Here is a 27,471-nt window from a genome sequence, read left to right on the forward strand (position 1 = left end):
GCTGAATGTTGCCTAGTGGATAAAGAAGAAAAGGAAAGAAACAGTGATTGCATGATGATTCCAAATGTTCTCTGCAATAATTTCTAGCACTACAATGTTTTGGTTTAATCCATGTAGGTTTCCACTGCTTTGCACTCACACCAAGGGAGAGCTTCCTGATTTTGACAGTCCACAGATAATATCAGCTCTGAGGGAGAAGTTTGTCACTACAGTTTCCTTGGTTTTACACTGCAAAAAACAGCACAAAAATTGGAACTTAAAGTGGCACATCTGGTTAATTAGACAGACACTGTCATGAAGTTCGAGCAGCTAAGAATATCTTAGTATCTCTTTTCTGTATCTACTCATCCAATCTCATACCACATAGTTTGCTTATTTCAATAAAACTTGGTGTAAGATCACCTAATAAAAATGTTTCAACTCCTTTAAAGTTTTTCTGAAGTTGATGGATCTCTCTATAGGTTTTCTCTATAGCAGATATTCCATTGAACTTGTTCTATCTCAAGTAATGTTACCGTATGCCATATTTTAGAACTTTTCATCTACATACACTGACAGAAATCAAAATCTTCCATTACCTATGATAGTTGTATTCATGAATTAGTGAATTACTGTAGCTAGAAATATTTTCTGTCATTTCATTATAAATAGGGAAAATCCAGTTAGCTAAGCTATAACACTGTGAATAAATTAGGAGTAGTAGAGATGATTGATCAGAGTCTCATCTTTCCTGTATGTAAAAAGGATATATGATTGTGCAATAAGTAATCTTATTTTACACCTTAGTGAATAACTATCTTTTTGTCCCTTTTTCTTTCTGTGTACATAACAATATATAGCTAATATATATCAAAACACTATTTTCAAATACAATCTGTGAATCTAAATGCTTCAAACAGCCACAGGGCATATTTATTCCAAAGAGTGAATCTGAAATGACACAGCTAATTAGTATGTCCTTGAAGGACTTAGGCTGCATTTATGCATATGTAATTTGGTTACGATGGATTCACTAAGGAAAGGCAGAGATGTCCATATTACCTGAAGCCTATTTGAACTGAACATCTGTTTTGCTAAATGGAGAGCATTTTTTAAATGAGAATGAGCAAGAGACCTCATCTTTGCACATGGAAAGAAAAGAAGGAAGTACTTAAGACAGGGCATTTAAGTATCAATATCTGCCAACATAATCTGGTGCAGGAAAATAATGATACAGAAAACTGCATGTTTCCTGGGCTGCCTGGACCAACCCATATATTTATAAGTATGGATATTCACTATGCTGTTATAATCTATAGAAATAAAAACTAAGAAATTTTCCCCTATGCAGTGTTCATCACTGCTACTTTCTAATATTTCTCAGATAATCCATACTTTCTCATTTGTTCAATTGTGCAATTATTTCAACATTCTGAGAGAGGCATTCCGAGAGAGGCAATGACAAAGCTTTCAGGCAGATGTTCTAGATATGTATGTAATGAGGCTACAATGGATTCCAAAAAGATTCTACTGGCACTTTGGAATGAGAAGAATTGACATGCAATACACCTATGGTTGACTTCACCTCTTCTAAATCAAAAAGCGATAGAGTTACAAGGCACCCTGTACAAGTCAAGTATATTCTCCGTATGTAATGGCTGGATACACAAAATATATTTTGTAAAATCACATTCTGCAGAATGAACCATTAACAAGGTATACCATAACAAGGTATACATATAAAGGAATATAAATAAATAACCATACATATATATAAAGAATAGATGACCAAAAAGTTGTGTCTGGACCAACACAAAGCTACACTTACCTAAGCTAGTGGTTTTTAAAGATTATGCAGGGATTCTACTTTACAGATACCAGAGTGCTGGTACAGTGAGTTCTGATCATCAGAAAAGTCAAAATTGTGGAGACTTTGATTCTTCATATAAAGATCAATACTCTTGCAATATAAGCTTCGCATGCTTATTTCAGTCCTTCTAACAACAGGAACTAGAAAGAACTTACTCACTCTCCACCACTGAAAAAAAAGGTTCCAGTATGAAGCAGAGCACAGGTTATGAAGAAATTGGTCACACTCTTATATTGCAATATGTGTTATTTTATCATATTTTGATCACATTTCAAAAAGTAACAATTCTGTAATTTTTTAGTTCTGAACTGTTCTTAATGAAGTGCCATATCTGATTTACATTATCCACTGTAAAATATTAATGTTTTCTTGCAGAATAGCATGAAAGAGTTAAAGTTTTCTGCTTTACAGTTTCCTTCATGTTCAGACAGCAAATCACCCAGGGAGGGCTAATCTTGTGAAAACTTCATGTTATACTGTGTCCATTATAATTCCTTTTGTGAAGCTAAGGAAGGTGTAAGATATCTCACTGCTTTCCTTCTCTATTGCTTTATCAAGACAGTGGATGAGTCTTTCATATTTTCATGGAGATTATTGTTAACATAGTGATATTTGCATATCTACCAGAGCTCAGATTTTTAATTAAAAATAGGTCCTGAGTAGCAGGACAAGCACTCTATGAATGTGAAAAATTATTTCTTGATTATAAGGTTTTAATCATATGTCTACCTGAAGCATAAATACTTTCTATCTCTCCCTCATAAAATTAAAATCACTACACAAATTAAGCATGAGTCATATATATAAGAGTGCAAGGATGAAAATTTCAGAGGCACTGCATTTTGGTCATGAGCAACTGAATACCAGCTGTTTATAGTCTCAAGTTTTCCCACAATAGCATCTGTCATCCATTAGGCACTTAGACTAAGAGGTAAAAGTAGAATTTAGACAGGGACCAAAGGCAATGATGTTTGTTTTACAGGCTGAATAAAATAAATCAATGAACTGTTTGATGAATATATTAGAAACAAGATAAAAACCTCCAAACCTCCAAATTGAGGAACTTTAATTTAGTTTATTAATTCTACAGAAGATGAAGACAAGACAATAAATGGCTTTTCCTGTTCTACGTCATGATTCATCACACCCTTAATATAAATACGCTGTCCTAAGAATATATTATATATAAGTAAGATGAAGTGGAAAGTGGAGTTTATTTTAATAGCTTCAGACCATGGTAGTATTTCTGGCAAATAAAATGAAAGAACCCAAGTAAATGTGCACTTATTAGATTAACTTCTCATCTCTTTCCAACAACATGAAAGTATATTATAAACACGCAGCTATATTTTGATGATGGCAAGTTCATCATGTTACTCACTGCTAAATACATTTAGAGAATAAAAACTGAAACAATTCTGAATTGTTACCTATTACCTGAATTTTAAATAAAAATACATTACATACAGAAATAAGGTGGTGGTGAATGGAGATAGAATGCATCTGTGATTTACCCAAACTTCTTAGTGGTTTGCTTCCCATTTTGTTCCAACCCCCTGATCTTTATTTCCTAAAATTCAGATATAGAAATCCACAAAGTAAAATTTTTCTTCCTCTTAACTTCAAGTTGGTAACAAAATTGATTCTTAATTTAACTTTGATCCACCCTACTGTTTTTTTCTTTTCTAGAGCATTTTCTCTTATTTGAAAATATTTAATTCCTTTCTTTACCTTGGAAGAACTAAGAGACAACCTCCCCACTTTGCTAAGGTAGAGGAAAAATTCCCTTCAACTAGCTGAGTGGACTGAACTGATTGAAATTGGATTCCTCTTCTAAATTGTGACTTTTTCAACTGTTCATCCTACTTTTATGTGATAATAATATTGATCAGTCAATTGATCAATTATTGACTAAACAGTGAATTTCAAACCTACAGAACTATTATTTCTTTCATCTTACAGTCAAGACATATACTTCCTCCAGTTAAATGCACTACTGCAAGGATGGAAAGCCTAGGAAAATCATCAATAAATGAAAACTTTTGTTTCATGGATTGAAAGGCACAGCAGACTTCTGTTAAAAACACTGTGAAAGGATTAACTCTACATAGAAAAAAATGTTTCCATTAGGCACCAGGGCCTGACTGCCTCAGGCCTTTACTAAGCAGTCAAACATCATCCCTCATTTGGGAAACTCCCCATATTCTCAGCTGTGATTCTGATCACTGTGTAGTCACCTTCATGAAAGGCAGTTTTTTTCCTGCTCTCTGTTCCATATTTTCTGAAGTTCACTCACTTTGTGATTGGCATTTCACGCCTCTAACACAATTTCTACATCAATAAGCTCTTAGCACTAGACTAGCCAATGCCATGGTCTCACCCCTCTGCAAAAGAGTAGTGTTCCACACCAGCCCCGCTTTTACATTCCTGTTCTCTCTCCAGACTGTGCCACTGATTCTCAAAGGAGTCTTAAATCCAATGACTTTAAAATGTTAGGAGAGGAGAAAGGAAAGGCTCCATAAAGCAAAGTTCTTCTGAAGTACTGGTGGATAAAGCATTTGATCTTTGTTTCAAGCCTGGCATACATAATCATACAGAAGTCATTTTGCTAGGGTTGGAATAGAAAAAAAAAAAAAGAAAAGAAAGAAAAAAAGGAAGAAGAGGTTAGAAAAAAGGAACTGGTTAATGTTATGTTAGCAGCATTACTGAAAATGAGGAAACCACAGGAAGCCTACAAAACAAGCTGAATTGCAAAAAGCAGGCAAGCAGAGTTCTACTCAGAATTACAGGAAAATGATAAAAGCTTTTTAGAATCACTTTAATATAACATACATTAAATCCAGGATCAGATTTTTACCATTTGAATTCTAAATAATACGAGTCATCGGTTTACCAAACTGTGTTTAGTGAATTCGGCTTTCAAAATAAACAATGGCAGATTAAGACCCAAGGTTAGAAAAGAATTGAATATACTCAGCTGCACATGTATTTCAGGGAAGCCAACCGAAAGTACAGGATTGACAGGAAAAAGTGCAAGTTTCTCACCAGCCAGCAAACAATTTTTTTTAGAAATGGTGATTTGAGTAAAAATGCTTGTTAAATGGCTTCAGTTCTTAATGTCAGGTGTGGCAATATTTTTGCCTCCATCCCTTCCACATGCAGATGACTGCACAGTCTATACAGTCTATACAGTCTGTACGACCAGGGGTTAGGGCTGCAACACTTGCCTTCTCAAGCTGCTGTGCTTCTCCTCAGCCATCAGAGGCAGCAATGCAGGTGACAGACCATGCATCACAGCTGTGCCCTTCAGCTTTGAAGTATTCTGTCTCACCGAGCCCAGAACTTTAGTGTGATTTTATCATGGGTTTTTTGGTTTGGTTTGGTTTGGGGTTTTTTTTTGGTTTTATTTTTCCTGAGAGTGAATGTAAGCAAGATGCAAATGAATAAAAACCCCTTACACTTACATACCTGGTGAGGCAGAAGAAATTTCAAATCCTTTTATTCAGTGAATATTAGGGCAAATATTGCAATATTACTTCTTTAATGTCTAAAGTGCTTTTCATTTTCAGAAACAAGAAAGTAAGCACCAATTACATGGGATAGAGTTCTTTCTTCAGAGGTTTTACAGCTAAGACCAGTAGAAGAGCAAATATGAAAGCAAAGAGTCATTTTTCTGTTTTAAAAAACTTCTGTGAAAGAGATTATTTTGTAAGAAAATTCACTATGAATCTGCAAAATTAAACAGATGAAAGGAAGATTTGTCCCCCATTCTTTTTCAAAAAACAGGCAGAATATAATTTTTCATGAAACCTTATTTAATGATCAAGAAACCTGCAAGAACATTTTTTTTACAAAATTTTATACAGTATTTTTAAAATAGCAGTAAGTCTTCAAAAAGTCTTCAAATGTGGACCACATCTTCATATACAGAGCATGTGAACTAAAATTTACTTGCTTTGGATGTCAGGAAGGAATTTTAGGTACGTGTGCAATGTATTTTACCCCATCTTTCTTTGCAGCTGAATTATTTTTAGCACCATTTCTATTACATACGCTTCTCACAAACACTGTCAGCACTGGTTAAGATTTTATTGTAGACAAAGCTCAGCAGTGCTAACTAACTAAGACTTTTCTTCTCTGATAAATGAGCTCATTGCTGGCTATCCTATATATATCACATTATTCTCTGCTAGGAAACAATGGATCAGCAGAAGTAGTTGTTTTCTATATGAATTCTTAAGAGTGGCAAAAAAGAAATCTTCAGTATATTTTATTGCTTTTCAATTTTTATTTTATATACTGATAAGAGAAATTAATTCTGACATTTGGAGAACTTCACAGGAAGTTATAGCTATCATTAAAAACACTAACCTGAATAGTCCTTACTAAGCAGAAAATGATACAGATTTCTGAGACTGGAATTTTGACAAACAAGCAGAACTGGTTCACTGACAAATAGTTTTAGGCAGTGAATTTAATAAGGAGTTTTTAATTAAGCAGACTTGAACATTTATAGAACAAGGATGATACTGCTGAGCTTAATTTTTTATCCAGTGGGGACTCAAACTAAACAATATTAATGCTATATATATTTTCAAAGGAAGTTTATCACGGCATTTCATAAAAGCATGATTTCAACATGGATTTAATCTCCTCTTATTTTTTCTCTTTGAGTGATTTTTCAGACTGGACAAAACCATGCAGTTTCTGGAATGAACTGGCATTCTGTGTGGAGCTTTTTCTACAATATACTGTCTGACTGGACTTCTACTACAGCTTAAAAAAATGAGCAACACTTAAGATTTGACTTTAGCATATAACTCTGGATTATGATCCAATAGATTAAAAGTATTTTCATCTTTTATAATGTCCCTGTGCTAGAGCTTGTAATTTCCTTCATTATTTATTACTGCATTTTATTAAAATACTAAATCTGCAAATAAATAATTTGATGATACACTATTATTTCATATAAATCTGACACAGTGTCATACGAAACACAAAAAAGCTACATAGTTCTAAGTGTACTTCTTTTTTTCCACTATCTGAATATCAGTGTTGTGAAAACCAAAATATAAGCAGCGAAGATGTGGGTGTTCAATCTCAGACAAAGATGGGAGCAGCATGGAAGTGAGGTTTGGAATTTACTTGTTAAAGTCAGGTGTTGAGTTAGTAAAGCAATGTGTTTTATGTGACTGTTGGGAGGTCATTCATCTTGCCACCTTTTCACTCAGCTTGGAAAATGTTTCTAATCTTTCTGAATGATCAGGGAGGAAATACCTTGGTCATGCCACTTTTACAGCCAGTGATCAACCACTGATGCAGTATTAAGAGAAAGCTGAGGCAAGCAAATGAAGATGATAAATCAAAAAGGATCATCAAGAAATCTGGAAAACAGGATTTATCAAGAATGACTGAAAGAACAACGAAAAGCAAGATGTTGCTTCGCACCAAAAGCTTGTCTTTTATGTACTCTCTCTACACCTACCTTATATGTCTCTACAGGAAAATATCAAATATGTCTCATTAACGGATATATATTCTGGAGCAGTGTCTTAGCATTTGAAGTATCTTATTTAATCTGCAGCAGTTAGGAAACAGGCCAATTAAATTTAAGTTATTTAATATCAAAGAAAACTGGTGGGTATGTAGCTGGTTTGGGTTTGAATTATTGTGATGAGGTGGACTTTTAAACCTGCCTCTGTATTTTTCTAAGTATTCTGTAAAGAAAAATATAATTATGTCTCTTATAAGTACTGAATAATGATTTTGTCTAGAGAAGCATGCTGCAAACAAACAATTTTGCTTCAAGTCTTTCATCTGACTTCTTAAAGAAAAAAAGTCTGCAAAATATGGGACAGACGAGATTTGGAAGATAGTGTTGATATTGGCAAAGATTTCCACATCATACCTGATTTTTAATGTCTGAATTATTTTAAAGCATGTGAAAAGATAACTAATGTGTTTTATTTTCTGAAATCTCGGTATCCTTGTCTAGTCAAAATACTGGTGTAACTTCATGAAGCCTAACTAGAAGCCAACACACAAAATTTGTACTTAACAAGTGCAAAGCAAACAAAGGAAGTGATTATTTCTGGAATATGAGAACCACCTAAGCGATGAAAGCCTTCTCGCTAGATGTTATGGCTGACCTTAGGTTTACCCTGCTCGAAGCAAGACTGACAAGGGCTATTGAAAAAAATTCCACGATGGGTTGCTAAAAAATAAAGAATATCTCCAACTCGTAATATTCCTAAACTGCATCTTCTTAGATGCTGTGCAAATATATCAGGGAAGCATTGTATATAATTGTTTAGAATCTATATTCTTCTTGAAAAATTATTTTCACTTATCTCTAGAATGGAATGCTGGGATGGGGGGGTCTTCAATTTGACATTGTACATCTGTTATAGTTTCACATTTTCTTCAATTTTTTTGCCTTTTCTGCATTGAAATTCCATTCTTCCTTTATCAGTTTCTTCACAAGATTAACCTGGTGATCAGAGGCTCATGATATGCCACTGCTGTTGTCATTTATTTGATATGAAAACTACAGGATGCATAAAAGTTTGTTTGTGTGATGTAGAGATATTGCCTGTTCTGGATGATGTGTTGTGTGGCGGAATCTGACTCCTACTCTATCACGTGGAAGTGATCTCATTGTTGCCATGAAATTGACAAGGTAATCATACCTTGTCACTGGAGGGCAACAATAACTGTTATTACAACCCATTTGCTTCACTAGCATTTTGGCTCATCTCAAGACTATTTTTTTTTAATGCAAATTGTATAAATGTATTGCACGTGTTGTTTTATTTCTTTAGATGGTGTATTATGTACTGTGAATTTTGGTTCCATCCAGCAGCTCATTACAAATCCCTAAGGAAAAAAAGTTTGAAATAATGCAATCAACGCACACATGCAGGCCCACATGCAAAATTCTCAAAAAAATTGTAATTTTATCTGCCAGTCCAAATATCTACACATACATTGTCTGTGTGTTTTCATTTATACTTCTTCAAATATTTTCTATTGAATGATGGCTAATACAAACTTTGCCTTATCCTGCATCAAGTGGTAAGCATAAAACCAGAAAATTATGTGAAATTTGCTCATGACTATAAAAAAAATATTCTCCCACAGGAGAAAGGAGTTTCCACGTGCTCCTCCAACACCATTTCCACAAAACACAGGCACAGATACTGTTAAAAGATTGCATTCATACATCATAGTTGCATTTTCTATTTTTAGAATTATTTTCATCTCTCCCTGCTAAAGAGTTAGATTCTGAATTTTGGGTCAAATCAATGATTTTGTTCTCATGTTTTGTTTTAGTTTTTTTTATGTAATAAAAAACTCCAAAAACCCAAAAAACTCTCCAAAAACTAATCTTGAATTGATATGGAAGTTGCCAAGAACATAAGCTAGTCATAAGAAACTTAATATGAAATAACTGCCCCTTTCAAGTTCTCAAACAGTGAAACTCTTCATGAAAAGATAAAAGAAATAATTCCTTGAAGAACAGCTACTCTGAAAGGAATTTTACCAACCTATGGGTATGTCAATAATTCTCAATGCTGTCAGAATGAATTTTCTCTTGGAAAATGACTATATTTAAAGAAAATACTTGTTTTTCATTTTTTTTATGCAATAGGTATCAAATGAAAAGAAAATCAAGGGCAGTATTAGAAGATTGATGAACTTGATAGGAGTCCAAAAATGATTTCAATATGTGGCTAAAGTTATTGTAGGTTCCATTAAAACAAATCACTGTCTAATATTCTATTCCTTGCATGTAAATCATTTGACTGCCATCTAAAAAAGAGCAGCACTACTCTGCATTCACCAGGTTTATTATACAGTGGAAAGAGGCACACAATTTTGCTATGTCTAGAAGTATTTTCCACATGGAATGCTTCATAACTGAATATATTTAAATAGATAATTAGAGTATGTTGAGCTTATATAGTTTTGACTTTCCACATATCTTCTTTGTATGGAGCATTTAACCTTCTCAGAAAGAGGCAATTCTGGTTTGATATATTAATTATGCAAATAAGACACAGCTGTGAATAACAGACCTGAAAGTGGACAGGTGACCAGAAAAATTATTTTGGCATGTGCAGTGAAAGGTCTGCTTATGATCCTGGCTTAGGAACAGTCAGTAAAACCCGTTGCCCATGCTGGACTCACCATGATGGCATGCTGATGTTCTAGGGCTGGAAAGGTGTCCAGGTAGTCTAGGAGGTTTGTTTTACATCACAGGGAACCAAATGTTAAGAGTTATCTTTCAGAGAAGATGTTTCCCACTGATGTATAAAGCCATCTTGCACCTGTCAATTTATGAGACAAGAGGTACTAATCCTCTTCTCCTTAGCCTACAAAACATTTATAATCAATTACTATAGAAATATTGGAGTCATTTAAGTTCCTGTCTAAGAGAATGTCACGTGCACACTTCTGTAAAACACACAAGTTTACTGCATGGGGTTTCAGGAGCTTGTGTCCCTTAAGCAGGGACGTGTAATTTCTGGACGTGCAAGTCAAGCCCAGATGCTGAACAACTTCAGAAGAACATGTAAATCTATTTTGTATTTCTGAGAAGGTACAAAGGCACAAGATAAAATATCTATGTGAAATAAAAATATCTACATGAAAAAATGCTACTGCTTTCCATCCAGTGTGCTCTTTGTAGATCCAGAGATAAATCACAATCATGTGGGTTATTCCCATGAGTCAATTAATAAAATAGGTAGTGCTAGCTGAGGTTTTAGAAAGGAAATGAAATGGTTTTCCCTTCCCTTAAGAGCCTGGATTTGCCCCATGCCACCAGCAATGTACTCAGTATGATGCCATGTCAATCACAGAAGTGAATTACCTTTTTTCTTTAAGACATCTGCTAACTGGTTTCAGATTTTCATAGGTTTTAGCTAGTTCTAACAAGACATACTACAAGTAAAGATGTAGGGTTAAAAAAAAAAATCAAAAAGCATTTTCTGTACTTTGGAGGCTGGACAGGAAGAGAAATGGAAGGAAACTTGAATGCATATCAATAAAACTGGACCATTATAAAAACAGCTAAAGCAATTGTTCTGTCTTCTGTGCAAATCATTGTTCTAAATAATTTGTTAAAACTTCAGGGTTGTAAGTTCTTATTTTCATCCCTTTCACAATCTTGAAAATATAAAATACAAAATAAAAGAGAAATTCAGAGAACAGAGAGAAAACATAGTAAAAGATCTTTAGCCAGATTGCCATTTAAGGCCTTGCTCACTTCTCTTATTGTAGAAAATGAATCTCATTTAAAACCTGTTGCCACTGCAGCTGTTCCAGTACTTGTGCTCTTTTCTCTCTCCTTTCCATGTGTCTCATATTTCCTCCCACAGGCCTGAAGATTACAAGTTGTGTATCTCACCCTACTGGAACAGGTGTTGTGCCCAGCAAAGCAGGTGTCCATAAGGCTCAGACATCAGCCTTTGCCTCCATGGAATATTAATAGAGGACTCCTGCCTCTATTCACCGCTGACGTCAACAAAACCTGCAGAAATTCCAATCTTTGATGCATCTACCCTGTTCTATTTGATCCAAAATTCTCAGCTCCAGGTTCCTGGAGGAATAAGCATGAGAAAAAGCAACTAATTCTGTAGGATTCTTTCCTTAGATGCACACAATACTAGGGAGAGTGATGACAGCATGTCCAACACTGGGTCATAAAGCAGCATCTCATGAAATATTTAAATGTGTTCAGGCGCTTCTTCAATGTCTATTAATGCAAAACACAGAGACAGAGCAATGTACAGACTGAATACGCTGAACATTTTTCACCAAAATTACCTACTAAATGAGATTCTATGACATTTTTGTGACAAACTCTAAATCATATAGAACAAGCAGAACAGAATTCTGTTGCATTGCTCCAGTGCTGGCCATCAGAATCACCTTCCACTTCTCCTTTTGATGGGTGCCACTAAGAATCTATTAAAATCTGACTATTCAATTACTCAGATTTTTATACATATGTGGTAATCTGAGGTTAAATGTAAGCACAGGAAGGTCCCTGGTCCACAGATCCAGCATGGACCTGTTTGTTTGTTTTTTTTTATTGTCAATAGCAGGTTTTGTAATATAGAATCATTCAAATAGTCTTAAAACATATTCTGAAGATATAATTAATGCTGATGGACCATGTATTTGCTAAGAAGTGCTCCATAAGGGGAATAGATTAGTCTATTCCAGTCAAAAATCATTTTTCCTCTCTCTTTTCAGCATAAAAGAAGATTAATTATGACAAGATTTATCCTATTTCTTCAAAATTAAGCATCAGCATGTGCTGACATGTTTAGTTATTGATGCCACGTTATGTAAAATATTGCTGTTTTGGGGGTACAGACTTTAGAGCTTTTGAAAGTAGATTAGTGAATTTTCATTTTCATCTTGTAAGGTCTGTACAATATTGCAAGTAAAAACTTCTGAAGACCTCAGAAGAGAAAGAAGGATTTCAACAGTGCAAGGAGGAAAACAACAATCTTCCAAGAGCAGCTAATCAAGCTTCATTTGACTTCAAGAGGATGTTTTAATGAAGAGCAATAAACTACATTTCTTCGCAAAATTAATTTGAAATTATCTGAGACTGACAGAAAATTTCATCCCAACTGAATAAAATTCAAATCCTTGTCCAGTGTGCTCCCAGACTGCTCTATAGAGGTAGCTGCATCATAGAAAGACAACTGAAGTAAGCACTTTTTAGGGCATCTTGTTGTCATGCTGCCAATATCAGCAGGTTTTCATGCTCAGACCTCACACAATCTAATCATACTCTGAAAATCTTGGGGCAACCTCTGTATCTTCCTTGTTGTTTAAATGCCCTGTAGAGTAGATTTCTCCAGGGAGAGTAGAACATGGGGAAGAGAGGGGAGAAAATAATTTACTACCTATACATAATGTTGTAGCTAAAATTAATAAGATGTGAGAATGTTCTGCTTCATAACTACAAGAGATGATTTCACTATGGAATTAAATTGAATCAATAAGCCATAACAGTTAAACAATTTCTAGGAAATAAACAGACATGTTAATGATACATCTTAGCATATTTCAGACTTCTTGATTTCTTAATATACCTAAAGATGATACTAAAGAGAATGGGTTCTTCAGTAGGGCTGAAAAACTTAACAAGGAGATAAATCTTATTCCTAGTTTTTCCAAGTTTAATTTTGAAGGAATTGGGTTTTTTTCAGTCTTTCAAAGTTAAAAATTAGAACTCAGTAAATGAATATTTTTCCCAAATTACATGGAAGAAGCTCCTCCACAAGACTTCATATGATTCTTGGCATTGCTTGCACAGCTTCTAAGACTTTCAAGAGAAATGTGACTTGTTATCTCCTTTGTTTAAAATAGTGGTTTTGTTATCCACTTTAAAATAAGAGATGCACCAGTATAGATTACTGTGGCCTCTGTTATGTTTCTTTGGGAAGAGCAATCCAAATCTGATTTTTGGAAGGAGGGAAGATTTCCTGAAACCGCTTTGAGGGAATGGTATTGAAACTTCAGAGAGCAGCAAAAAGAATTCTAGCTGGGAAAATACATCTTATTCAAAGACAGAAATACTAAACTAAGGAATAAAAACATAAGTGTCCAACAGATTGGAATAATTGCTTCTGGGGACAAAATGTGTTGCAATTTGGATAGTCATGTGTTAACAAAAACCAAGAATCCACCTTGCTAAATACATAGTAAATAGAGGAGCAGCTAATATATATATATATATATATGTAATTTTTATATATATATATAAAATACATATATTATATACATATAATATATATTAATAATAATATAATATAATATATATAACATCTATTTTATATATATATATCTATACACACACACACACACACACACACACATATACACATATATATTGCATAAACCTGTTCTGTCCAAACCAGTACATTTAACCATTCATTATGTCAAAAACTACCTAATACTTACCCTGATGACATGGTATGGAAACAGATTTTTCTTTAATTTAAAGACCTCTCCTTCCTTAGAGTGTTTGGCACCCAGAAGTTTCAACATTTGTTTCCCACGTTCTACACAACTTGCATTGCCCAACACAATACTTTTCCTTTTTATTATTTTCCTGAGGAATTAACTTCCAAGACAAAATACATTGAATTTTGGTTAGAAGAAACTATAACAAAACCTGGCCACCCTCAAACTCCTTTTTAAGCTAATGGTCTATTCTGTGAGTCGAAAAATATAACGGGGGCATAAAGAGAAGCATAGAGGTATATGTAATGTTTATTACACTAGAAAAATTGCATTTATTTAAATAATGAAAAGATTTGCATAACATTGATCTATTTTGTACTTCAGATTTGAGTTTTTATTAATATATCATTTTCCCTTATGTTTCTGTGATTCCTTTTAATTGGTGTCAAATAAGTGAAAACACCCTTTCTTTTTCTATCACCTTCCTCCTGACCCACAGGTAAGACTTTTTAAATTGTTGAATTATCCTTGCACAGTTTTAAGACGTTTCGTCACAGTATCTATGAACAGAACAAGAAAATTAAAATGTGACTATCTTAGACTCCAAGGATTAAACCTTTGAATTGTGAGAAAGTCTGTCTTCTCTATTGTCTAGACTGTGTTATTGCATAGTATTTACAAAGAGAAAGAATACAAAAAATCCACAGCCTTGCAATAAGAATCATGTGAAAGATAATTGCAACTTATTTTCCAGTCTTCCTACTACTCTGAAGTACCAAAAGAGCTTGTAATATTTTAAAAAGCAGCACTATTATATTTCTCTTAGGAGCCTGTTTTCCCTTATTTTTAAAGGATATCATCCCTTCCCTTGTCCCTAACAAACTAGCTCCTTCATGATTTCTAGATATTCAGTGTATAAATTTTATATATAATAAGAAAATTTATATTTGGGGAGTTTGCTGATGAAACTCTTCCTTTACTGCACCCTTAGAAGAAGAGAAATAAATATCACCTTACTGTCTCTAATAGACTGTCAGAAATTGGAATTGAAACAAATGGGCTCTCTAAGACTCTAAAATGCTGAGCCAGGAGTCCAGACTGCTGGAATAGCAGTGGGAGACTATCAGTGTCTTCTGCAGAAGAGCTGAAATTCTCTTTTATTCCTTTAATGGAAATACACTAGAAATATGTTTTATCTTTTAATCTCTAGAAAATGTGGGATTAACTTTTTTCTCTCTCTGAGTGCAGATGCTTAGGGAAAGTATACTGTTGACTGTTTCTCGAAGGGTGGAGTAAAATGTCCAATGAAACCAAATCAGAATGTTGTAGAAAAAGATTAAGCAGCCAAAAAATACACTTTCTCAGTTTACTTATTGATTAGAATAATGCAGCTATATTTCTAATGCCTCAGTTTTTAAGTTGAACTTTATGCTTTACAAATAACTTTGACTTAAACACCTCCCCCCCCCAGTAATTTTCCTATGCTTAAAATAAAATTCTGCAATCCTTGCTATTGTGTGAAGCAAATTAGTTCATTGTCCCTGTAAATCTAGACTGGGTATGTAGGATCTCTATTTCTGGTGTGCCTTACTTTTCTGTTTTTCTCAGATGTTTGAAATGCAAGTGTGCCTCTGATCTCTCTCTAGTGTTACTGTGTTAAACTGTCACCAAAAATCACATTTCCATTGATAAAATTGGTGGAGACGGGTAATCAAGCCCCTGGCATTACTTTCAGGTACCAAATTGAGTTTGCCTGCACAGCAACTAAAAAGCTTTTGGGTGTGCAGTGAGCAGATTCACTATAGAAATCACTGAAGGAGAAAAAATCTGAAAAACCACGGCATCATTTTTTTACCATAATCATTTCTCAAGGACAGATTATTCTTAAGTTTTAAAATGAAAACCCAATTTGAATGTTATTCGGGAGCTGTGCAGAAGGAAAAGTGCAAAGCAGATGTACCACCATTATTCTGCAGCAGATGAAGTGAAGAATTCTTTATATATGCCTAGGTCACTAAGCAAAGCCAAGTGAATAGTAGAAGTAAAGAAAAGCTGATGGACTGTGACATTTCTTCTGTTTATGTGTCTATTTCACTGACACTTGACAGTTATTAAAGTTGTTCTCATGTTTGAGGGAGTCATTTCCAATTGCTTGTACATGTAAAAGCTTTCAAGAGAAATACAATGTATCACTTCAAGAGTTCCACAATTTAAAGTTTTTCCTATTTAAACCTTTACTTTATACAGATTTGCCAGCCAGAGAGAGAGAGCACAAGGATTGACTTGTTCTGACACTTCTATTGCGGCATCTCTCCTGACTTTTTCTTATGCCCCAGATGCTACATCTTTACATAATGACAGTGAAGAACAAGCACAACATAGCTTTCACATTTCAAACTAGGTGACGTACTTAATTTCTCTTTGAAAGCACGTGCCTCAGTGGACAACATTTTTTCTTTAGTCAAAGCAAAGACAAAGATGCCTGTTCCAAAGGCAGTTGGTAGATGACACAGAAATAAAGGATGATGGCTGAGCTAAATGAGGAGATTTTGAAAAATATGGAAACCCAACACATACAATGTAGATGACACTTCAGGAAATTGCTTCATATTGAACAAAATTCATTCAAGGAAGATGCCTACCAACCCATCCTTTCATAAGGATATAGGTGTTAAGTTTTGGCTCCAAGTGAAAGTTATAGCATTTAGATGCCATAATGTGTTTTCTATAAAAGGAAGAAAATACAGCTGATGCTTCTCCTAAGCTGGATTACTCCCACAGTCTTTAAAGACTTAATAAATACAGCTGCAGTTTCCATAATTCTGAATTGCATAGGCTTAGCCTAAAAGCTAAAGAGTTTGTGACTGCCTGTGCTTCCTACTAGTCTGGAAAATGAATGTTACAGACTCTACACATATATATTTTTTTCTGCCAAATAAAAAACCCAATCCACTGTGAATTTAGTAACAAGAACAACAAACAGAAATCAAATTTCCTGAAAACCCAAATCCTCTAACACCTCTTTTCTAGCAGCAGCAACTTGGCCTGCTCCACTAAGGGTACCATATTGTGCTCATTGCAGAGTGTGAAACAGCCCTGTTAGAGAGTCAAGAATCAAATAAATGTCTGGGCTGTAAAGTGTTAAAATCTGCTGCCTGGGCCTCATTCCTGTCAGTAAAACCAAGTGTTCCTATGGGTCTGTTAATTTGCTGGCACCTTTAGTAAGCTTTCTCTGTAGTGAACAGAATGTAGAAATGTACTCTGAAATCCATATCGACAAATCTGTTAATTAAATGTCAATCTTAAGACCTGTTCAGCTAGACTCTACTTCCAAGCCTATCAATGTTTCTAGAGTTGAGATCCGAAATAAAAGTACATGAAGGAACAATAAAACCCACACAATATAACTTTCATTACATTTTTCATACAGAATCTAATTTTCATAAGGAATTTAACTTTCCATTTTCCAGCAATTGAAACTAATGAGAGATTTTCCTGAACATGCCTAAAGAAGAAGGACTACACTATTCTCATGAACCCATTAATCTTTCTCTCTATTACTATTTAGTCATACAATATCTGGCAGCAAAGAGTCAAAAAGTTTGTGTACAAGATACGGGGTTTTATATGAGCTGATGTAGAGGAATAGGTAACTGAAAAAAATAAGGGCAGTAAGTGACAGACGTGTCTGTGCTTGCATACTTCACAGCAAATTACAAGAATAACTATTGCTACTATACATTGGAATACAACGTACAAGAGTAGCATGAGGCATTCAGGAAATCTAGTTACTTAAAGGAAACTCTCCTTGAATCAAACAGTTAAAGTGAAAGAGTGAAAAAAAAAGGCTAAAGTTATGCATGTGTCTCAACTGTTATGCCCCATTTGTTTCTAGGAAAATAAAACAACTGTAACTGCCATATCACCTTAGACTTTTGGGTTGTTTCACAGGTACCTCATTTGAAAATTATGCTTAAAAACTTGAAATCCTATACATCTCTACAGTGTAGACCCAAAAGGAGCTCAACCAAAAACAGTCAGTATACAGCAACACTTCTGTAAATTTAACAAAGAAGAAACAAAATCTGGGTTTCATATTGTGATCATCATTATGAGCTGACAGCAGGTACCCAGAAGTTCAGTTTCTGCTTAAAAAGTAGGCATAGATTTTGTCCTGATTCACTTCCCCTACAGCAAGAAAAGCTAAATCACTTATTAAATGACTAAAATTTCCACATACTTCTCAATTGTTTCCACTACTAAAGTTCACTTAAGACTTTCACACAAATGCTGCAAATTTGTGCAAAACTACCTAGTCATCCAAAATAATTTTGTGAGAATATAATTCTTTCTCTTGCAGAAAATAAGAGCAACAAATTAATATTATTACATAACTTGGATCTTACTGAATCCTGCAGTTTTGTAAGGAGAAAATAGGAAAATTCAATCTAAAATTATTACACTGTAATAACTGTGATAGCAAGTACTTAGAAATATAGTGAGTATGGAGCAAGTGTGTGTATATGTTTTTCACGTTTGTTATGTAATTAGGATTTACACGAACATTGAAAAATCTAGAAAACCTTAAATATGTCTAACATGAACCACACTTGGAAAAACCCCTAGATACCATTCAAAATGTTCATGTGCTTCTGAGAGAACTCCATTTATATTACACTAGTAAAAAAATACACTTGAAAAACAATCATTACCTTGATGGATGGTTTATGGATAAAGGTAAAGAACACTGAATATTAGTGGGAAAACGAATTAATTATGCTAATGGGTTGGAACCTCCCCAAGATTTTGTATGTAAGTCAGTAACAAATGGCTCTCCCTTCTGTCACAAATGTTACTTTATTTCATTAAAGGGAAAATTCTATTTGGTTTATTTCATTAAAGGGAAAACATTTTGATTTCATGGGGTCAGTCTGGCTGTCTGCTCTTCAGAAATCCTTGTAATGCATGAGTGCAAGAAAAAGGCAAAAATTAGTGCAATAGAAAAGTTTCTGGCTCCCCCTCAGTTCACCATCCAGCACTTACTGCCATAAGAAGTCCTGTAAATAGTACAGCAAATACACAGTTCAGAAGGCATCATATATAGCAGAATGCACAGGTTGAACACAAGAATGTCAACATCATTTAAGAATGACTTATTATCTTCCTAGTAGTTAAAATAAAAATCTACTGGTTTTTTTTTCTGACAGTTTATTAATTACATATTTAATTCATAGACTGTTTATGAACAGTCTTTACTTCTAAATCCTACTATACATTTTTATAGCTTTTACTCATGGTATTTAAAAAGTGATTAAGGACCTTAAAAATAAAGTCTTATTCTTCAATTTAAGTGAGTTTATACTTGAAAGGGAAAGCCCCACAATATATCTTGCTACGTATCTTAGCCTAAATGCTTATAATTTACTGGTTCACACAAACCTATACCAGGATTAAGGGAATTTTTTTCCATCCTATTTTCTCTCCTCCTCATCCTACTGAGGAGGGGAGTGATGGAGTAGCTTGGTAGGCACCTTTATCCAGCCACATTGTAGTTTATATTTCCTTCTCTATGTATCTGCTTGGTATCATTCACTGTCTAAGCTCATACAGCTCAAATCTTAGAATGGACAAAAAAAAAAAAGGGTAACCAGCAAAACGAACTGGTCACTGGAGAGGCTGGAAGGTGTGTGTTCAATGATAGCATACACTTTGCTACACAGACTTATAGAATTACCAAGGTTGGGAGCAAACTTTAAGGTCAGCCAGTACATCCATGCACCCAGCACTGCCACTGTAACCCCTATATCACATCACTAGTTCCTGATCCAGGCCCCTCGAGCATCTGCAGTGATGGGACTCCACTCCACCACTTCCCAGGGAAATCTATTCCAATTGCCTGACCAATTGCTTGACAGTGAAAAAATTATTTTCTAGTATACAGTTGGAATCTCCTCTGTTACGGCCAATAGTTTATAGCCATTTCCTCTTGTCCTGTCACTGCAGGCACAGCAGAACAGACTGACCCCCACCTCACTACACCCTCCTTTCAGGAGCTGTGGAGGGTGATTGGGTCACCCCTGAGCCTCCTCTTCTGGAAACTAAACAACGTCAGCTCCCTCAGCCATTTTTCATAAGATATATTTTCTAGGCTGTCCATGAGCCTTGCTGCCTTTCACTGCTGTATTGGATCTGTGTAGCCTGGTTTTAGTGGGGGTGGGGGGTATAGAGGAGGTTTCTGTGAGAAGCTGCTGGAAGCTTCCACCATGTCTGGCAGAGCAAATCCCTAATGGCTCTAAGGATGAGCATACTGCTGGCCAAGGCTGGGCATGAAGGTGATGGTAATGCCTCTGTGAAAACATATTTAAGAAGAAATCAAATGTTGTGGGCAGTTTTAATTTGGATAAAAGAAGAGTGGAGTGAGAACATGTGAGAGGAATGACTATGTAGTCACCAAGATCAGTGGAGAAGGAGGGGTGTAAGTGCTCCAGGGACTGTAGATGATATTCCCTTGCAGCCTGTGGTGCAGACCATGTTTTGCCCCTGCAGCCCATGAAGGTCCATGAGATTGCAGAGATCCACCTGCACCCTGTGGAGGAGCCCCATGCTGGAGCAGGTGGATGCCTGTAGGAGGTTGTGATCCAGTGGGAGATTTGTGGAGAAATAGGCCCTGCCCCGAGGTGGGAACAGCCTGTCCTTGATGGACTGCACCCCATGGAAGAGTAACCCATGCCAGAGCAGTTTGAGGGGGGCTGGTGCCCAAAGGAGGGATTCACAAGCAGCAGGTCACAGGGAGCTGCTGCTAATGAGATGGAGCTGTATCAGAGAATTTCATGGAGAGCTGTCACCCATGGGAGATACCCCAGGGTGCAGCAGGGGAATGACTCCTCTCCCTGAGTAGTGGGAGCAACCTCAGGTGGTGAACTGACCATAACCCCCATTCCCTGTTTTCTTGCACCACCATGGTAAGACGAAGAGCTGGAAGGTCACATGGATGGGGTGAGTTTTTAAGAGCTCATTTTACTTCTCATTATCCTGCTCTGATTTTATTAATAAAAAATTCACTCCATATCTCTAAGTTGAGCTTGTTTTACCCATGATGGTATCTGGAATAGACTGCTATCTGCTTAGAACTCACTTACTAGGACAGATCCTTATTAGTCTGAAATAAGTGCAAACACAGACTGAACATACACACTCAAACAAATGTAGTTAAATAAACATAAATCACTCTTGAAATAAGTGGTGAATGATGCGAATTAAATGTAAATAAAACTCAGGAATTCCCCTCAAATATGTCTTTTATCCAGTTGTACAGAAAATTTTTCAAAATTTTAGTTTAGAAGTTGTATTTGGAATTTGCTGAAAGCACTTTCAAAATCTCAAGTTGCACTAGAAATTATCTAGCAGTTTATATAAAACATAACATTTGCATAGATTCAGAACTCATCATGTAAATTGTTCCTATAACTGGGAAAATGAATTTTAAATGATAAATGCAATCCTAACCAAATCAAACATGAACAGTTATTAATTTAAAAACCCTAAATATTCAGCTCCTATCAACTGTTATCTTATTGGAAAATAATTTATTAAGCCTTTTAACAAATTCCTTTTAGCTTTTATTCCTGGTGTTTAAAATAACCTAATTTACAAGTAGAAACTCTTAATTTTTTTGTTCCCATTTTTCAAATTATCTATTGCAGTCAAAATCCTTTTACTTTTTCTCTTGCTTTCAGAGTTCATAGCTTGTGAATACATGATAGTTCAGTCACCCTGGAGACTAAATGCTGCTAATCCCTTTTTCTTATGAGTGATAAGTGAGGGAAGGTTCAGTATGTCTCAGCTTTGATTAGAATTTAAAAGAATTCTTATTTTGATGGAGACTGTCACAAGGTCTCTGATCCTCTGATGAGTCTTGAGTTGAGTGTCAAGTAAGGTAGATCAAGTGATTATAAAACGAGATCAGTAGAAGAGCTTTAGAAATCAATGAGCTTTTGTGGAAGGCACTAGACTGAGGGGAGATTGAAAGACAAAGGTCTGTGGAGTCTCAACTCTTCTGTTCATTATCTGGGTAAAGCAGGGGAAGAAAGTGGGTATTCCACACCCCCTTAAATATTCTAAGATGATCTGAGAAACTCAAGACTTCTTCATTCCTAGTCAAGCTGAGACCTGCAGGACTTCCCAATCTGTAAAATCTAGACATACTGAATGACCTCATTCAGGAACACAAAGGCATTCACAGATTGCACATCTGTATATGTGTTGCTTCTACTTCCTATATCTCTTACCTGATAAAGCTGGGTCGTATTGCAAGGATACTTCTCAGCCCCATGGTGAAGAAATGCTACCACCAGCTTTGCATGTATGCTGTGCTTGATATGACAGGGCCGTCTTCTTGTGCCCTGCAAAAATCCTATCTCAGTTTTTAACTACTCTCCCAGTTTCTACACTTTGTGTGACAAGTTCAGCTTTCTATGAACAACTATTACAAAAGCTCAGTTCAGACAGTAGCCCAGCGTCTGCCTTATAACCACAGCAGCTGGCTATAAAAGTCTCCCACCTCTGTGCATGAAGCAATCAGGCTCAGCCAGACACAGTGACAAGGTGCTATCTGCTCAAAAGGCTCGGTCAGCTTTTTCAGAGGACATTTACAATATCACCTCAGTGTGCTCCGAGCTAACATCTCTCAGGCCTAACTATGCCTTGGCCTCTTGGCTATGAATCCAGAGCAGTTATGTCTCTCCTAGCTGTATCATTATCTTCTAGATTTGCCATCTGAGATGCCTAGTTGATGCCAATCCAATGCTCATTGTTAATCAGTACATTTCCTCCAGACTTGTTCTTTCCTTTTGGGACAAGGAGATTTCTCAGAGTATTGCACACTGTCTGGCCCTACCTCAATAAGTATGAGCAAACAAATTGCCAGAATTTGCTTTTGAGCTAACTCACTGGCTGTCATAAGGTTTAATGACTAAATGAATTCTTGGATAGAAAACTGAGCAAATGCAGAGGGGAATGAGCAACAGTCAGCAAAAAACCTGCAGACATCTCTTGGACTTCTGAATTCCAAGCCTTTTTTAATAATTTGAGCCCAGTAAGCCACATTAGTAGAGGTATTATGTCTGAAAAAAAACCCAAAAACCAAACCTTGCTTCTGAACCTAGACACAATTCTACTAGTACAATATACATGTAGGACAGAATTATGCTTCAGGGAGGCATTTGCAAAATCAATTCTTCTTTCAATGTTAGTTAAATTGAGAGGATTGATTTCAGATATAAAGCTTGGTAAGAGTTCATTTGCTTATTTTTCCTTCACAAAAAGTGCTATATATGGCTACCTAATTTCAGTCACAGTCATGTGAATTACAGCATGGAGATGCAAAAGCATACTTGTTATATAGCACACAAAATCAAGCTAAATTAAAGAAATATCCTTCAGCAGGAAGGTTAGATTCTGCAGCAAATTTCCAATTTCAGTTTGTCTCAAATGCAGGTTCAGAACTCTTAGAAATGCTTTCCTATCCCTTTTTCCTTACTGAGAAGGATATTTTTCTGAAATTTTCCTCTCTCAAATTTGCAGAAGTTATTTACTTTCCATTATTATGAAGTGTCCTGTATACATATATATTCTTATTTAGAAATAGTTTCTAAAAACTATTTCAAAATCCTAGAAAGGATTTTGTATTTCAGTTTGAAATTATTATTTACATTCAGCACAGTAGTAATGAAAAACCTACTGTTTACTGTCAAAAAACAAATATGACCTATTTGTTAAATGGGCAGGCTAAGACATAACAGCTCCCAGTATCTTGTTTTTCCTGATAAAGCACATACACTGGGTGATCAAATATTAAGGTTTTTTGAAAATTTTTAAACAAAAATCAGTGGAGATCATGACACTTTAATTAGCATTCTGGATTTGGTCTTCTGTCTATTTTTTTCAGCCTCCTATGTATTCAGCAATTCTCAATCTTCTAGGTGTATTGTGAAAGTGTTGCAAAAGTGAAGCATCCACACATAGATTTCAATACCATAGTATGCTTTTTTCTTTCCCTTTTTCATATCACCATAAAGATTCTTTTAATTCAGGTCATGCAGAATATGAGAAATAAAACCAAAAAAAGAAAACTAAGAGGCAATAAAAAGATCATGCTTCCCAATCTTAAGATATTCCTCTGGTCATGAAGAAAGCAGACATACTGTAAGGAAGGAACAGTGAAATCTGGAGATAATAAGAACAAAAAAAGTTTTTATAAGCAGCTGATGAATAAATATATGTGAAACACATTGAGATCAGCTATTCTGCTATCTGAAAATTCATACAACAAAAAAGGAGAAAAAGTTGGTGAAAATTTAAACACTTAAAGCCATAAATACTCTGAGACTGAATCTGTGAAGTTAGTCTTAACATCTTTTATTGCATATCAGCTGAATGTGGTGCATCAGAAGCCCAGAGGTTCAGTGAAACAGATATAAATAAGCTTAGAGGCTATTTAAATAACTTTTTTCTACTTTCTTATTTCAGTTGTGTGACAGAGCACTAAATTACATTGAACTCTTTTCAAGCATGTGGAATTCAACACTTTACTGAGCTTTGCAGCAGCTATTTCTTTAATTCCTTTAAAGCACCATTTGTGACTTATGTGTTGCTGAATGAAAAACACTCCATGGGGTTTAAAAAAAAAGTCTACATTTACTTCATTGTGTATAGATGTGATTCTGCATGACAGTAGAAATGCTCAGTGAACATCCCACAGCAAAATGATGGCTCATTTTGAAAATTCAGTTGCCTAATGGAATAACTTCTGAAAATAGGGAAGGTGATAAAAGGAAGGTTTCTTTTTCACTTTCCAGAGATACATATATAAGGAATCTCAAATTACAAGTGTAGCTGCACTGATTTATCTTATAAGAAAGAATTGACTGCTTGTGACTACCTTACAGAAAACATTATACAATCTAATGATCTTTTGGACCATTGAGTATTCTGTCTTCATCTATATACAGATGCATATAGACGCATACATGACAATATCTGTCAATTTTTTGCTACAGTTTTGTTTTTAGTCCATTTGAATCATGATTTGTGTGTACTGAGACCATTTATAATGCTTCTCTTCTATTCCAGTCAGATTTAATCTAGACCTCTGCATCTCAATCTCTTCTCAGAAGACAACTCTTCAATATGAGCAGAAAGAGAGACTCACCCACCTCCTTTTCCTTAAACTCTGTGCTGGATGTAAAACTAAAATGAATTGCCATCAAATTGTGCGAAGTAATAAAATTACTGTGTTGCAGGAATACACAAACACCCTTTTGTTACAGCTTTACTATGAGAGATGCCACGTTTTGGAGCCCAGAAAGTTCAATGGGCTTTTAATTATGTCCCCTGAGAAGAAATTCTTTTACTAATCACTATTATGTCTCTTCTCTCTTGAACTTCCCTAAACAACTTCACTTGTTGTAAGATGCTGCAGCATACAGCTTACAAGCATAAAAGTAAAAATGTAACACAGTGGAAAACCCAAAATACTTGTTTTGAAGTCTGACCTTTTGAATTCTCAAAGTTACCACTTTGCAATAGTTATATTGAGATGTGTCTATAATATTATATCAAATTATACATCATTATATAACTTAGCAAAAAGAACAATAGGCTAACAGCAATATCTAAGCAAGAAATTATTACTGTTCATTATTTTATTATTGTTTATTATTTTAAACACAATAAATTCCAGTAAAGAAGAGATATTTCAGAAAAGGTCATATAGCCTTTCATAATGCAGAGTTTGCTGCTTGTGCACAGGCAATACAGTGACTCACAGTCATACTGGCTGAAGTGGGTCCAAAGAACACAATGATTAAACAGGAAAGCTTGCCCAGCCATGCCTAAGGATTCGTTAGGTAGGAGCAGTTAACAAAAATTATTGTTAACAGCAAGTGGTCACAGCCAGTTTGACTTCATTGTCACAGCCAGTTTGACTTTGAGGGGAAAGTGCAGCTTGTGAAACTCAATTTTCTTCCATGACAAGGTAGTCCAGCTAGACAGACAAGAGAAGATAGTCAACATAGACCTTTTGGATTGCAGTCTGATGTTGTCTCTTACAGTAGCCTTCTGGAAAAATTAGAGTGATGCACAATCACCAACCATATGATGTTTAACAAAGAAAATTGATGGATTCTGCACCTGTGTCAGACAATCATTGTTGTGTGGTCAGACAGTGGAACAAGACTGTGAAGACTGCTGGAGAGCAGCCCTGTGGAAAGGGGCCTGAGGTTTCCGGTCAATGGGAAGCTGAACACAAGCCAGAAGTGCCCTGGCAGCCAGGAGGGCCACTTGTGTCCTGGGGGGATCAGGCACAACATCACCATCTGGGAAAGAGAGGGGATTGTCCCACTCTGCTCTGCACTGGGGCAGCCTCACATCAAGTGCTGGGGGAAGGTCCGGGTACCACAATATAAGAAAGACATTAAGTTCTTAGAAAGCATCCAAAGGGGGTCAGCAAAGATGGTGAAGGGCCTTAAGGGGAAGAGTGAAGAGCATGAAGAGTGGCTGAGGTCACGCTATTCAGCCAGGAGTAGAGGAGACTTGACTTCATCATGGTCTTCAGCATCCTCACACGGGGAAATGGTGGGGCAGGTTCTATTCTCTTCTCTGTAGTGACCAGCACCAGCACACATGGGAATGGTCTGAAACTCTGCTAGGAGGTTTAGGCTGGATATTAGAAAAAATTCTTCACCCAGAGGGTGGTCAAGCACTGGAACAGGCCACTCAGGGAAGTGGTCACAACATGAGTAAACAGAGCTCAAGAAGCATTTGGACAATGCTCTCACGCAGTATAGCACAATGTGGCTCTTGTAGTTGCTCTAAGTAGGGCTAAGAGTTGGACTTGATTATCTGTGTGGGTCTCTTCCAACTCAGGATATTTTATGCTTCTATGATTTTACATTTCTGTGACGATCAGATGGACATAATCATCAATCCCAAATTTTTCTGCCTTAAATGGATACTCCCATGACAATTTAGGGATCAAAACACTTTGATGACTGAAGGGTGGCAACGTATGATCCTGCAATCCCTTTCCAGACATGATAATTCCATCTCCTACTATGGTAGGAGATGTAGTCAGCTTTCAGTACTTGATGGTCCTGTTCGGGGTGGGATTTCCCAACTAATGGCTTTCTGAAACCTCTTTTTTTATTTCCAGCAGAAAAAAAAGCCTCGTACCCCCTCCACACCCATCCCCCCTCTGCCCCACCCCTGTCAGGCTAGGACTAACAGCAACCCTTTAGTCTTTGCTGATACTACTCCAAATAGGGGTTCTGGGTTACGACCCAGAGCTCTTTCTGTTAACACAAAACAACGGTATATCTTAAAACCTGCCACAAGAATCACTGTAAGTTTTAAGTGTGACTATGGGGTCTGCACCCTGCAACAGAGAGAAGTTGAGGAAAAGAAGAAAGAAAGGAAAGTAAGGAGGTTGAAACGCAACACCAGGGTTCTGCTCATCAATAAATTTGAGGACAGGCCCAATCCTCCTAATTTCATTTGTATGTGAAAGTGAAATGGTCTCTCATACAGACACTTTTTCACACTTCTCTTTTCCCAACATTGTCAGAGACATC

The 27,471-nt window shown here is 35.9% G+C and overlaps 1 protein-coding gene across 5 annotated transcripts in view; it reads right to left on the minus strand.

Annotated features, from left to right (window-relative positions):
- LINGO2 (leucine rich repeat and Ig domain containing 2) overlaps nucleotides 1-27,471 on the minus strand; it is a 476,779-nt gene that overhangs the window by 99,312 nt on the left and 349,996 nt on the right. Inside the window, exon 1 of one of the 5 annotated variants that reach the window (XM_039733188.1) lies at nucleotides 10,043-10,136. The exons of the other annotated variants lie outside the window; for them this stretch is intronic. Within the exon in view, the coding sequence (XP_039589122.1) occupies nucleotides 10,043-10,045 (3 nt within the window). The 5' untranslated portion in view covers nucleotides 10,046-10,136. Of the gene's footprint in view, nucleotides 1-10,042; nucleotides 10,137-27,471 lie in introns of those variants that run through there. 5 annotated transcript variants of the gene reach the window in all.

Source organism: Passer montanus, unplaced genomic scaffold (assembly GCF_014805655.1).
Source record: "Passer montanus isolate IOZ18808 unplaced genomic scaffold, ASM1480565v1 scaffold84, whole genome shotgun sequence".
NCBI classification, from domain to species: Eukaryota; Metazoa; Chordata; class Aves; order Passeriformes; family Passeridae; genus Passer; species Passer montanus.